At 37.9% G+C, this 12415-nt stretch overlaps 1 protein-coding gene across 12 annotated transcripts in view; it reads left to right on the top strand.

Moving 5' to 3' along the window:
* PDE10A (phosphodiesterase 10A) overlaps positions 1–12415 on the top strand; it is a 656074-nt gene that overhangs the window by 630441 nt on the left and 13218 nt on the right. For all 12 annotated transcript variants that reach the window (XM_074397164.1, XM_074397168.1, XM_074397166.1 and 9 more), the window contains 3 exons: positions 4876–4987; positions 8801–8881; positions 11853–11941. In XM_074397164.1, the coding sequence (XP_074253265.1) occupies positions 4876–4987; positions 8801–8881; positions 11853–11941 (282 nt within the window). The remainder of the gene's footprint in view (positions 1–4875; positions 4988–8800; positions 8882–11852; positions 11942–12415) is intronic.

Consider the following 12415-nt stretch of genomic DNA (forward strand, 5'->3'; position numbering starts at 1 on the left):
TCAAGCCAAGGGCAGGCAAAAGTACAATTATTGTTTTTTATTGAAATTAACAAGCGTGGTCTTGTTATGACTAAATAGAACCAGGTTCAGAAAATTTAGAAAAAGCCATAGTGTATTTTAGGATATTATATCATATCAAGTAAAAGTATCCTTTTTATCCTTTTAAATATTAAAATGACAAATTGGAAGTTGTGAGTAGTTTTTATAATTTTTACTTTCTTACCTTTCTTAAACACAAATTGTAAACATAAAGTAATTTCATAATTTGAAATTGTGATTTTTGAAAATCACAATTTCTCTTCTTTTTGTTATCATTCTTAAATCTTTAGGAAATATACAAATGAAAATGTTTTTTCTCTTAGTCCCAGAGAATATTTATGCCCTTCAGAGGCAATCCCTTTACTCAGCTTCCCTTGGAGTTTTTTCTTAACTTAAATATATGACCACATCAAAGAAAGGGTACAGTATTAAACATTTGGAACAATTCTTTATTAAATAATAATTACTTATTCAAATAATTCAGAAATAGAACTTGAAAAGTTTATATTTTTTCACAGCTATTGCTGTGAACTTTGAATAACAACAGATGTGTCTGTGTGGTGCGTGGTCTGTTTTTTAAATACCGTAGTGCATTTCCCCAATGTGGCTGTGCCTCCAGTCTCTACCTGCTGCAGCACCGTGAGGGCAGAGAGGCCTCCCTCTGCCGGGAATGTTCGACATTTCAACTGAAGGATCTGAAATGTGGGGAACCGAAGTTCTAAAGCAAGAGCACAACTCTTCCCATTAGATTTAAAGTTATAGATGGTACTCTGTGAGACCACGTAAATGGTGTTGATTCCAGGAATAACACAAGGATTCTGTTATCAACTTTAATAACAGCAGTTCCCTCTGTGGTACTCATTTACCTGAGATTCATTTTCCATTCATTTATAATTTCTTTTTCTCTCTGTAATGGTATTTTTAAGAGAAACAACATATTTAGGGTTTTATTAAATTAAGATTTTGAAACTTAAAGTTTGTTTTAGTGAGGTAATTACCATATTTATACTGGTATGAAAGTTATTTATGTCATTGGAAACAGTAAGATTCTAAGATATTTTCTATGATTTTGAGTATGCAGCTGTTCAAATAATATTTTTAGAAAAATTGTATTATCCTAAGGCTAGTTTAATGTTTAATAAATTAGTCAAAATGGGTCACATTTTGATGGAAGTATAGCAGTTACTACAGATATGATTTAAATTACTCAACCCAATGATTTAAAATCCCTTGAAGATGAATTTAAAAGCAAAATAAAAAAGAATTAAGATGATAATTTAAAGAAAAAAAGAATTTAACCTAGTTTCTTTTCAAATTGTATCCATGACTTTATTTTGAAATAAAATAATTAAAATGAGGCTAGATGACAGTTTCTAAACAAAACATCTACGTGCATCCCCCACATGTTTGCTTTTAAGTTAACCACTTGGTGTCATTTAAGCCCTGTAACAGTTACAATTAAGACTACCTCATAACAGAAATCTGGTCTTTGCTTATACATCAGTATATTTTTGAATATAGAAATTCAAAAGAAATTTCAAAGAGTCCTGATAAAATTAGAGAATGACTGTTCTTTTCCAACAAAATAGCATATCCTTGCCTGGCTAAGTTTACAGAGTGTGCGGCATGGGATTGGGGGCAGCGTGGGAGAGCTAGGCTTCCTTCTTGCCCATCAGTAACTCACCTGAAGTTACACAGGCTATGTGGCCTATTTTGCTTTCCTTTGGTAAAGTTCTGTGATTCCACAATCTTCTGATGTGGGAAGAAAATCTTGAAATAAGATGGCACTGAGAAGGCAGACATGCATGCTAGGGAGAGAGGCCTACCTCTTTCAGGTTGGAATGTCCAACACCTGCGATAGAGCCTGTGTTCTTTATCTACTCTACTAGGTCTGGGATAATTAATGCATGAGAGTCGGGGAGAAAGGAAGGAAAAGGAAAGGCAGGTGGGAGAGAGAGAGGCCTTGCTTTGTCACTCTTTGGGGTGTTAATAATTTGCATTTGGTTCTGCTTCTAATGTCTGGAATCCTCCCACTCCCCCTATCCCGCTACTGTCACCATAATTCCAGCTGCCCTCACCTCTCGTCTGAACTACCGTAGTGTCCTCCCAGGTGACCACTCCAAATCTGCCCTTGGCCCTTCCCAGGTCTATAAGTCATCTCCACCCAGCAGACCTGAGTAATCCTCTTTAATACCTGTATCAGGCCACTTACCTGGGAAAAGCCACCAAGATTTTATCATCAAACCTGGAATGAAACTGAAACTCCTATCTCGTCTCTGGCCTGTTTTTCCAAACTTAACTCCATTCTGTTTCACCTCATTCACTGTGTCTCAGCCAGAATGCCGTTTCTTTTCGTTCCTCAAAGCTGCCTTCCTTGTTTCCACATGAGGACTTCATGCGCACTCCTCTCTGCCGGCCCTCCCTCACGGATTTTCACGTGGTGTTCCCCTCCTCTCTGTATTTTTTACGCAGCACTTGCTTCATGAAAGTTTTGACCTATTGATCGTCTGCCTTTCCCAACTAGAACATTAGTACTGTGAAAATAGGGTCTATTTTGTTCATTGCTATAACTGCCTGATACATTCAGCCATCCAGAACTTTTGAGGACAAGTGACTGTAGTTAAACTTTCAGAAATGATGTGAGTAGGGATCATCTTATCATAGGCATAATGTTGGGCTCTCACTTCATTGTTTTTAGTGACTAGGTTATATGAGATCATGCAAGAGTATGCTTAGCATAAACATGATCCCTTTCACAGTGGGTTATTAAAGCAGATTTGGAATTAAGTATCTATACTAGTTAGCAGTTAGTTCTACATTCCATTCATGGATAGAAATACAATGTTGTTTCCAATTAATATTAATATATCTGTACCGCCAAGGCCATCTAACAGGTTTGTAATTGGGAGTAAAAAACAATTATATTTAATAAAGACATTTAATGTCACATTTCTAATCTGGTTTATTTTTTGTGCTTTGTCTAAGTAATTTTGACAGTGAAATCTAAATAACTATTTTGCAATTCTTTCAATCCTTATATTGGCAACCTTATGTTGGGAATAATTTTCAGCAAGAAAATTGCTTTCATGTATTTGATAATGCCCAATTCCATTGACATTTCTTTCGTTTTACAGATTTATGAAAGTGGTTTTTTGAGACAAAGCTTATTAGATTATTTCACCACGATAAGTGTTGCTTATTTTGGTGAATATAAATGAATGACATTGAATTATTTTAAACATACAAAGTAATTATTTGTAAACAGTAGTTTTTCACATTTGATTTGTGTTTAAATGAATTTACCTATTGAAAAAAAAAGTCATATATGTATTACTTTAGAAGTCCAAATCCAAAAATAAATATTCTTCAAGGCACAAAGTTCTGGGAAAGTACTTCATTTAGAAAATCTTATAGTTCCCTGATCACCGTAAGGGATTTGAATCTTCATGTGGCATCTGTTTGGGGTTACAGGAAGGTTATGCCTAAGTCTAACCAATGTTTGTAAAGTGATTTAGTCTGACCTATAAGGGACCTGAAACCCTCTCAAAATGTACCCTTATGAAAAGGAAGGTGGCAAAAGAGATGATTACTTAAGTGGGCTAAAGGAAGTGAGTTTATGGAAAATAAAGAACGCTGTGATTCATGGTAATATAAGAATCAGGGTATTCTAGGTATCCCAACATCTTAGCTTGAGCTGAGATACGCTAAGAGCACTAGTAGAGCAGAGTCTCTGCCAAATTGACAGATAGATGCTGCTCCTGTGCTGTCTGCCGGGTCGAGACAGGCCTGGAGCCAGGGGAGGGCTGCGCCCACAGGTGGAGAATGTGGACCTAGCAGAGGTGAGGCAGTGGTTAACGGCAGGGTTTGCTTGAACTCATTAGAACTGAGGTGGGAGCTAGAAATAAAAGCATCGTCTCACTGATTACACACTTTTGTAATCTTGTTGATAATTTTCCTTTTACAGTATGTAATTTGCTTTTTAAAAGATAAGGTTGTACCTTAAACTTTGTTAATTACTACCACTTAAATATTCTGTTAAGTGTAGACTTCACATAGCCACATATCGCTAGACCAAATCTATTCAAATTGTAGGGGATAGGTCTTTGAATTTTTGAAAGTTATTATTTTTCTTCAAGGGGGAAGATTAAACCAACCCATATTTAGAAAATGAAGTCAGGCTTGGAGCACATAGTTATGAATGCGAGCAGCTGAAAAGGGAAAAGTCATTTTGGTTGAAAGGCAGGTGTTGAATATCTGCTAATGGGAAGCACAGTGTTTGGAGGCTGCACCCAGTGCACACACTTGCACGGGGACGCGAGGAGCAGGTTTCACAGCCACCTCCTCCTCTGGCCTTGCCACAAATTCCTGTCCTCTTGGAAAAGTCATTTCATATCTGTGCACCTCAGACTTTCCTAGTATAAAATGAAAGGATTGGGATCAATTTTCTCCTAAGATACCTTCTTACTCTAAATTTCCAAGATTCAGTGAAAATGAAAGCCTGGTTCATAGCCATGAAAGTGTACCAGGGGATTTTGATGACAGCCTAGCCAGAGCCTACATTAGACTTGATTTCTTCAGTAACATTGAGGCAACAGGAACATATGATGCACTCCTCATAGGACTCATGATAGAAGTGACTCTCGTGATTAAATGACAATAATTTTTAATTCCATTCACTGTCCTAGCTGTTACTTGTATGTGCTCTTTAATGCCATCATTCTTCCTTCATGAGGTAATGCATACTTAGGCGTCACTCCTGAAATACAAAAGTCTTTCTAGTTCTCATTATAAATGCGCAAATGCTATGCTGACCAGTCTTATATTGTTGTGTTCTAGAGACCGAGTAATTGGTTTGATGATGACTGCCTGTGATCTTTGTTCTGTTACAAAACTGTGGCCTGTTACAAAATTGACGGCAAACGATATATATGCAGAATTCTGGGCTGAGGTATGTCTTTGATTCTTTTATTAACATAGATAGTGAGGAGAAATTAAATGTATGGATAAATTGCTAAGAATGCCTTAGTTGTTCATGTTGATAGTTATTTTAGAAAACTGTGGTGAATCATATACTGAAGGATTTAGCAGTTATGCAGATACAAAGAGAGAATGATCATTCTTTTACATGTTACTTGCATATGTATCTAATTCTCTGAGCTCAACTGAAAGAGTTTAGAACTTATTCACTGAACAATAGTGTGACAGATATCTTACTTAACAGCTGATCTTTCATTCATTCAGTAGGCATTAACGGCCATCTACTTTAGATAGGCACCAGACAAAGTACTCAGAGGATCCCATAATATGGGATATATCCACCTGCAGTTAAATATTCAGGAGAATAGTTGTTTTGCACCATAAACATTGAGAATATGTAAATATAATCAATGGTCACCTCACCTGTAAACTATGAGTTCCTCAGAATGTATGGAATGTTAATTCATAATACTCCTGAAACAAAACATAAATTACTTATATTAACACCTTTTCTTGACTGAATTATGCAATTTATCAGTAATGTGCATTGTACTGCTCAGTTTGCTTATTGAATTGTATGTTAAGTAGAATATAATTCTCCTATCCAGTTGAGTCACAAATACCTAGGTCTTTGTGTATTCAAAAATCACTTTGTGAAAAAAACTATAAATCTTTTGAGTACCTCTTCTGGTTTGCTGAAATAAAAGTAAATTTGGAGGACAAAGCAGCTGGTGATTCAATCATCTATCTCACTCATACAGAAGAATGTATGTAAAACATAAACAGCAAATCAGCCACAAGTTTAGTGGGAAGAGTTTATCATGTTGAATTCCTTCATAATAGTAAAGCCAAAGTATTTTTTACTGTAGGAAGATCACAGGCCTTGAGTTGATTATACTCTTGGCATGATTTCTCCCAGAATGCCTTGCACCATCATGCATGCATGGTTTCACATGAGCTTTCTCTTTATTTTATTGTGTATGTGTCAGAACCTAGTTACCATCAGACTCATAGGAAGAGTGGTGGAGATGTACAGTTGACCCTTGAACAGCATGGGTTTGAACTGTGTGCATCCACTTCTATGCAGATACTTTTCAGTAAATACATTGGAAGATTTTTTGGAGATTTGTGACAAAAATACAGAACAACATGGCCTAGAAATATTGAAAAATTTTAATTTAGGTATGCCATAAATGTATAAAGTATGTGTAGGTACTAGTCTGTTTTGTCGTTTACTACCGTAAAATACACACAAATATATGGTAAATTAAAGTTTATCAGAACTTATGTACACACTATTATAGACTGTGGCGAGAAGTGTAAACAAACATAAAGGTGCCATATTAAATTGAAACTACATGAAATTAACTTCAGTCTGTATGGCACTACTGTAATACTTTTGTAGCAACTTCCTTTTGCTATTGTGGTGAGCTCAAGTGTTGCAAATATCCACTCAAAATGCTGTGCTTGAAACACTCTGTGACTCTAATCAGCTCTGAGCAGTTTGTCTCTCCAGTAAATCATTTACTACAGTAAAAAGTGATCTCTTGTGGTTCTTGCATATTTTTCATTGTGTTAGTGCAATACTGTAAGTCCTGAATAACACCATGGCACCTGTACAGAGGTGCACTAGGATGCTAGAAGTGCCCTCAAGAAGCAAAGAAAAGTCAGGACATGACAAGAAAACGTTGAGTTGCTTGATACATTCCCCGGATTGAAGTCTGCAGCTGTGGTTGCTGACATATTAACGTAAATAAATCCCATGTAAGGATCATTTTAAAAAAGAAAAGGAAATTCATGAAGCCATCTCTCCAGCTATGCCAGCAGGAGCAAAAACCTTGCACTGTTTGTGAAATAACTTGTTATCTCCTACTAAAAATGCACCTTTTGTTAGGTACAGGACTGCTATGAGAAAGATATTACTATAGATTCTAATATGATTCCTATATTCTAGATAAATGCGGAAAACGTGCAGTCGTTAGAGGACTACTTAAAGCAAAAGGAAGGTGCAGAATTAAAAGCTGGAGATTTTAATGCCAAAAAGTGACCAATGTAATGGAGATTTTTTTCCCCTTTCTGTTATTCAATGGTTATTCAGTCCGCTGGCGTTGATTTGGCTCCGTGCATGCTCTTAGGCACAGTCTTCACTGACCTCATCATAGTCCATAGGAAGAAGCAGAAATGTATTCACCAAGTCCTGACAGTTGATCCCAGTATCTATAAAGTCTCGCCTTTTCTCTCCATCCTCATGATCATTCCCCTGCTTTGGATCATCACCAAATCATGCCTGGGGTATTGCAACTTTCTAACTGAATTCCCCACCTTTACCTTTTAGAATTTGTGCAAAAATAATGAATAATGTGGTCTTTGGTGCCAGTTTGCTTGAGATTAAAAGTCTGCTTTGGCACTTGGTATTTAACCTCAGGCCAGTTTATCAGATAGGGATGATGATAATTCGGATTCCGCCAGTACCCCGCGTCGGGTCCTCTGCTGTAATACAGACCGAAATCGACCTCGATGTGGAGAGCCCACGTGGCCGACCCTTGCCCACCGCCCGTGCAGACATAGTTCCTGTCTCAGCCCCTCGCTGTCATGTCGGTCTTTGTTCCTGCAGCCTCTGCCTGGCCCGCGCCCCTGCCCTCTGCGTTCTGTTACAGCCTCAGATTGGCTCAGCCCTCCCTTATAGCGTGGTCCATTGCACTGGGTTCTTTTCCATTTTAGCATTTTTGTTTCGAGTACATATTCAAATCTGTTCGTTTAAAAAGCTGTCTTGTTTGACGTGCCAGGTCTCTGAGAGCAAGGGGCTTAGTATGTCTCCCTCACTTTGGATACAGAAGCAAAAAGTTTGAGACCACTGATTTTTAATTAAAGCAGTAACAATGGAGCAGCAGCTGTGCTCCAAGTGGCTTTGCTTTGTCAGGACGACAGCTTTGGTCCTGTATGTAAAAATTCCCAATTACAGTTATAGTAATTTGTTTGTAGGCCCTATTTTAGCAAGTCTGGGAAAGTTTCTAGACTGTACTTCTGATTTCTGAAAACATAACTAATATAACTAAAATAATAAAGAAATATGAGGGAAGAGTGGGGAGTTAGGAAAAATAGGAAATCTTAAGGAAGAAGACTGTAGCAAATTTTAACTTTAACAAACAAACAAAAAGCAAGATAATTTATAAAATCTGTAAAATGGGAATAGGATATCTTAAAGTATTTTATGAGGGTTAAATGAAATTATATTTACAAATTACTTAGCTCAGTGCCTGCAACATAGTGAATCTTTAGTAACTATTACCTATAATTGTAAATTAGATGATGTGTGTAGTCAGTTGTTCTGTGTCCTTACTAGCACATTTTAGCAGACTATTGTTGCTTTTTCTTCCCCTGTAAGTATTCCTCTGGAAAGCCACACTTCGCTGAGTTCCATGCATTGGAAGGTCATTTGAAGAGAGAAGGGCCTGGAGGTTACTCCATATCTCGTTATTATTGTTTCTTCTCACTGTTTACTGTAGCTCCTCTTATGATCACATTTTTTACTAACTTCTGCAAACTGAAACCAGTAATGATGGCTGGGTTTCTGGTAATTCAGTAGTAGAGAAAATCAAGAAAAAGTACGAAATAATGATACATTAAATTTTTCATTATTTCTACATTTTTTTCTTGGGTTAACAACCACAAATATTATTTGTTTTGAAGAAAATGAATGAGTAAAGGGAATAATTATATAATATGAAAATTGTATAACAATTTGAAATTTGAGAAAGCATGATTTTCCCCCCATTTATTTTAGGGTGATGAAATGAAGAAATTGGGAATACAGCCTATTCCTATGATGGACAGAGACAAGAAGGATGAAGTCCCACAAGGCCAGGTATGAATTATTAAAGTAAATTGTAATTGCTCAAGTCAAATAGTTTAAGGTGGGCATCAAATCATACATGAATGGAAAGCAAATGTCATCTTATAATATGTTAAGGATAGTCGAGGCAGGTCAGGTGATTAATATAGAAACTTTGGAAATGTACCTTATAGGAGCTGAGAAATAGAAAAAGAACAGCTGTTTACCCTGGAATAATCATCTACTCAGATGAGCCTTCACTTGCTAAGACACTCAGGAAAGTAGACTCTAAAACAGTTTATACTTTTAATCTGGGTTTGGACACCACCTCCATCCACTGATTCTGTTCCCAAGGCTAGAAGCCACAGTGAGGAATCCTGAGGGTCTGGCTGCCTTGCGGACTGGAAAGACTTAGTGCTCAGGGCACACAACCTAGAACCACTTGAAACCTTCTCCATTTAGACAGAGTTTGGGAAATCCCTGTGGATTTAAAGAATTCATCCTCCTTTGCCATGACTCCTTTGTACAGCTGCTGTTGCAGCCAGTAGGCTTTCGTTTCTGACTTGAAATAGAGTGGGTGGAAGAATTTGAATTGTTATATTTTTAACAAGCAGAAAATATTTTGTCATTGGCTAAACAAAGATATTTTTGGAAAGTTACATTACAGATTTTTATTCACGTCCATTTTTTTCTGACAAATAATGCTTACTGTTTTAGTATATTTTACATTTTGTCTCAGCGTAAGTTGACATTAATTATCCTATTTCCAGGTCTTACTACATGATTTATTTTTTTCTAATGTTTGCAGACGTCTTGTGTCTCATTATTTTGCATCTGTGTATGTGTGGTGTAATGTAGTCCTGAGAGTATGATTTTTGGTAACTAATCTTCTAATGGCATAACAAGGAAGTTGTGGGCAAATAATTATGATACAGATAAGTTTAGAAAATGTTTCAAAAATCCACAGCATGGTGGTTTTTGATAAGTTCTCAAATTTCCCTACTTAATTTAAAATTAATTTATACAAAATTTAGGCATGTCCGCAGCTCACAGAGGGCACCAGCAAAGCAAAGAGGCTGAATGAATGGGCATTGCCTCCACTCATGCGCCGTCTAGTTTTTCTGATGGCATGCTCACTTTTCCTTCTTGATTTGAAAGGGGTCCTGAATACCTATCGTGTTTACTGCAACTGTATTTTGCAGTTTTTGTCACTTTTCACCACTGTTTATGGAATTTTCCCGTATATGGAGTCACAGCTGTTCGTCCTTTCTGTTTGGTGTCTGCTTTTCATATTGTATTTGAAAAGTTCTTTCTCACCTTGAGATTAAATATATTTGCCTATATTTTCTTTCATTACTTTTTTATGACTTTACATTTGATTTGTTAACTTGTTTGGAATGTATCTTGTTATATGATTTAAGACAGAGATCTAAAATTATTTTCCATCCAAATAGTTAACAGTCATCCCAACAGAATGCATGGGATAGCTGGAAATTTCTCACTGATGCTGTCAGCCTATGAGTTTTATTCTAGTGTTTTTAGTTATGATAATGGTTTGTTTTAGAATAGTTCGATTTTCATTTACAGAATAAGAAAGATTTAAAGAAAATTTTCTACAATCAGTTAATATTTTACCAACCATATTGCTTCTAAATAGTTGATTACTGTGAAATTATTTTTTGCCATAATAATGAAATACTCTAATTTCTGATAATTAATATCTTTTCTGGGATCTTCTGCCCCATGACATCTGCTAAATATTAGAATAAAAAGCCTCTGCATAAGCCATAAAGTTAAAAATGGAAATAACACAGGCGCTATTCTAGTAAGGGCTGTGACGAAAGACTTTATAACGGGAGAAAGCAAGAAGAAGCCACATAAATTAGAGCCTTCTGTACGCTTTGATGCATCTCAGTGAAGTCCAGTATTTTAGAGAAATAGGTGAGCTGTGGTTTGGGGGCCACCTCGTCTGGAGAGCTTGTTTTATCTTGTACATGTTGCAGCCACTTGGCCAGCGACTTAGGACTAGACAATCTGTGTTCTCTGCTTAATCGTCGTGTATCTTTTACATCTGGCCTTCAGTAGGCCAGTATGAGGTAGCATCATTTATTTACATGGTGACCCAGAATTCCTAATAAAATTGTTTAAAGTACTACAGATTTTAAAACTTTGAAATCTGATATGTTAAAAGAACAATAAATGGAAAGAGCTATGATAAAACCAATGACATTGATTTTAATTCAAGTAAGAGGGCAGGGAGGATGAATAAAATATTGGGAGACCACACAAGGCACCGAAGCTAAGAGGAGCAGCCGGGCAGAATGCACTGTGGTCAGCTGAGCCCGAGGGCAGAAAGAGCCGAGCGTGCAGAGGCATGGCAGGCTGTGCGCTCCGGTGTCTGCAAGAAAGCACTAGCTAACGCCTGTAATCCCAGCACTTTGGGAGGCCGAGGCAGGTGGATCACGAGGTCAGGAGATCGAGACCATCCCGGTCAACATGGTGAAACCCCGTCTCTACTAAAAATACAAAAATTAGCTGGACATGGTGGCGCATGCCTGTAATCCCAGCTACTCAGGAGGCTGAGGCAGGAGAATTGCCTGAACTCAGGAGGCGGAGGTTGCGGTGAGCCGAGATCGCACCATTGCACTCCAGCCTGGGAAAAAAAAAAAAAGCACTGAGGGTACTGGAGACAAGCACAGACCTTGAGTAACCACTGGCCGATCTAGTAGCAGAATGTCATTTAATGTACCCGGGTCTTAGATTTCAACAGGTATTAACTTTTGTAGTATGTTTTGAATCATTATGTGTTTTATTTCTAGAATGCATTTTAAAATACACTCTATAATAGTATTAATGGAACCCAAATATCACATACAGCAAAACTAGAACATTTCATCTTATAATTAGGCTTCAGAAACAGAACATTCAGGTAAGAAATGGAAGTCTCGCTAGAATTGCTAACGTGCACTTTCGTTTCTTGTCCGTGGTTTTTGCTCGGAGGCAGCTTGGGTTCTACAATGCCGTGGCCATTCCCTGCTATACAACCCTCACCCAGATCCTGCCTCCCACGGAGCCTCTCCTTAAAGCATGCAGGTATGTATAACGGTTGAAGCTGTAACAATACTTTTCTAAAATCCTGAGATCTGTATCGGATTGTTTGACCCCATCGGTGTATTGTGCGCTGTGTGTCTGTCTAGGTGTTGAGTTGCTGTGCTCAGGGCCTCGGGGCCCTCCTTACCTGGCTTCCCCGGGGGTGCGACTTCCTCCCTTTGCTTCCATTCTCCTCAAAGATGAGCCTCAGGCACCTTGGGTGCTCGGGCAGCTCCTTCTGTCTGCACTCTGAAGAGAGGGACAATGGGAACAGGCTGGGGGCTGGGGCCAGACATAGTCAGGACCCAGATGACCAAGTGACTGGGAGGGTCTCTGCCTCGGTATGGGGGACCCTTCCTGCTTTCTTACACCCACGTTCAGCCGGGGTGGGGTACTAGTTGTTTCTTTCAGAAAGGGAGTTTGTGCGCTCCGTGCAAGGCCAGCTTGGTTTCAGGCCTTACGAGAGCTTTGTCTGTG

This window comes from Saimiri boliviensis, chromosome 4 (assembly GCF_048565385.1).
Source record: "Saimiri boliviensis isolate mSaiBol1 chromosome 4, mSaiBol1.pri, whole genome shotgun sequence".
NCBI classification, from domain to species: domain Eukaryota; kingdom Metazoa; phylum Chordata; class Mammalia; order Primates; family Cebidae; genus Saimiri; species Saimiri boliviensis.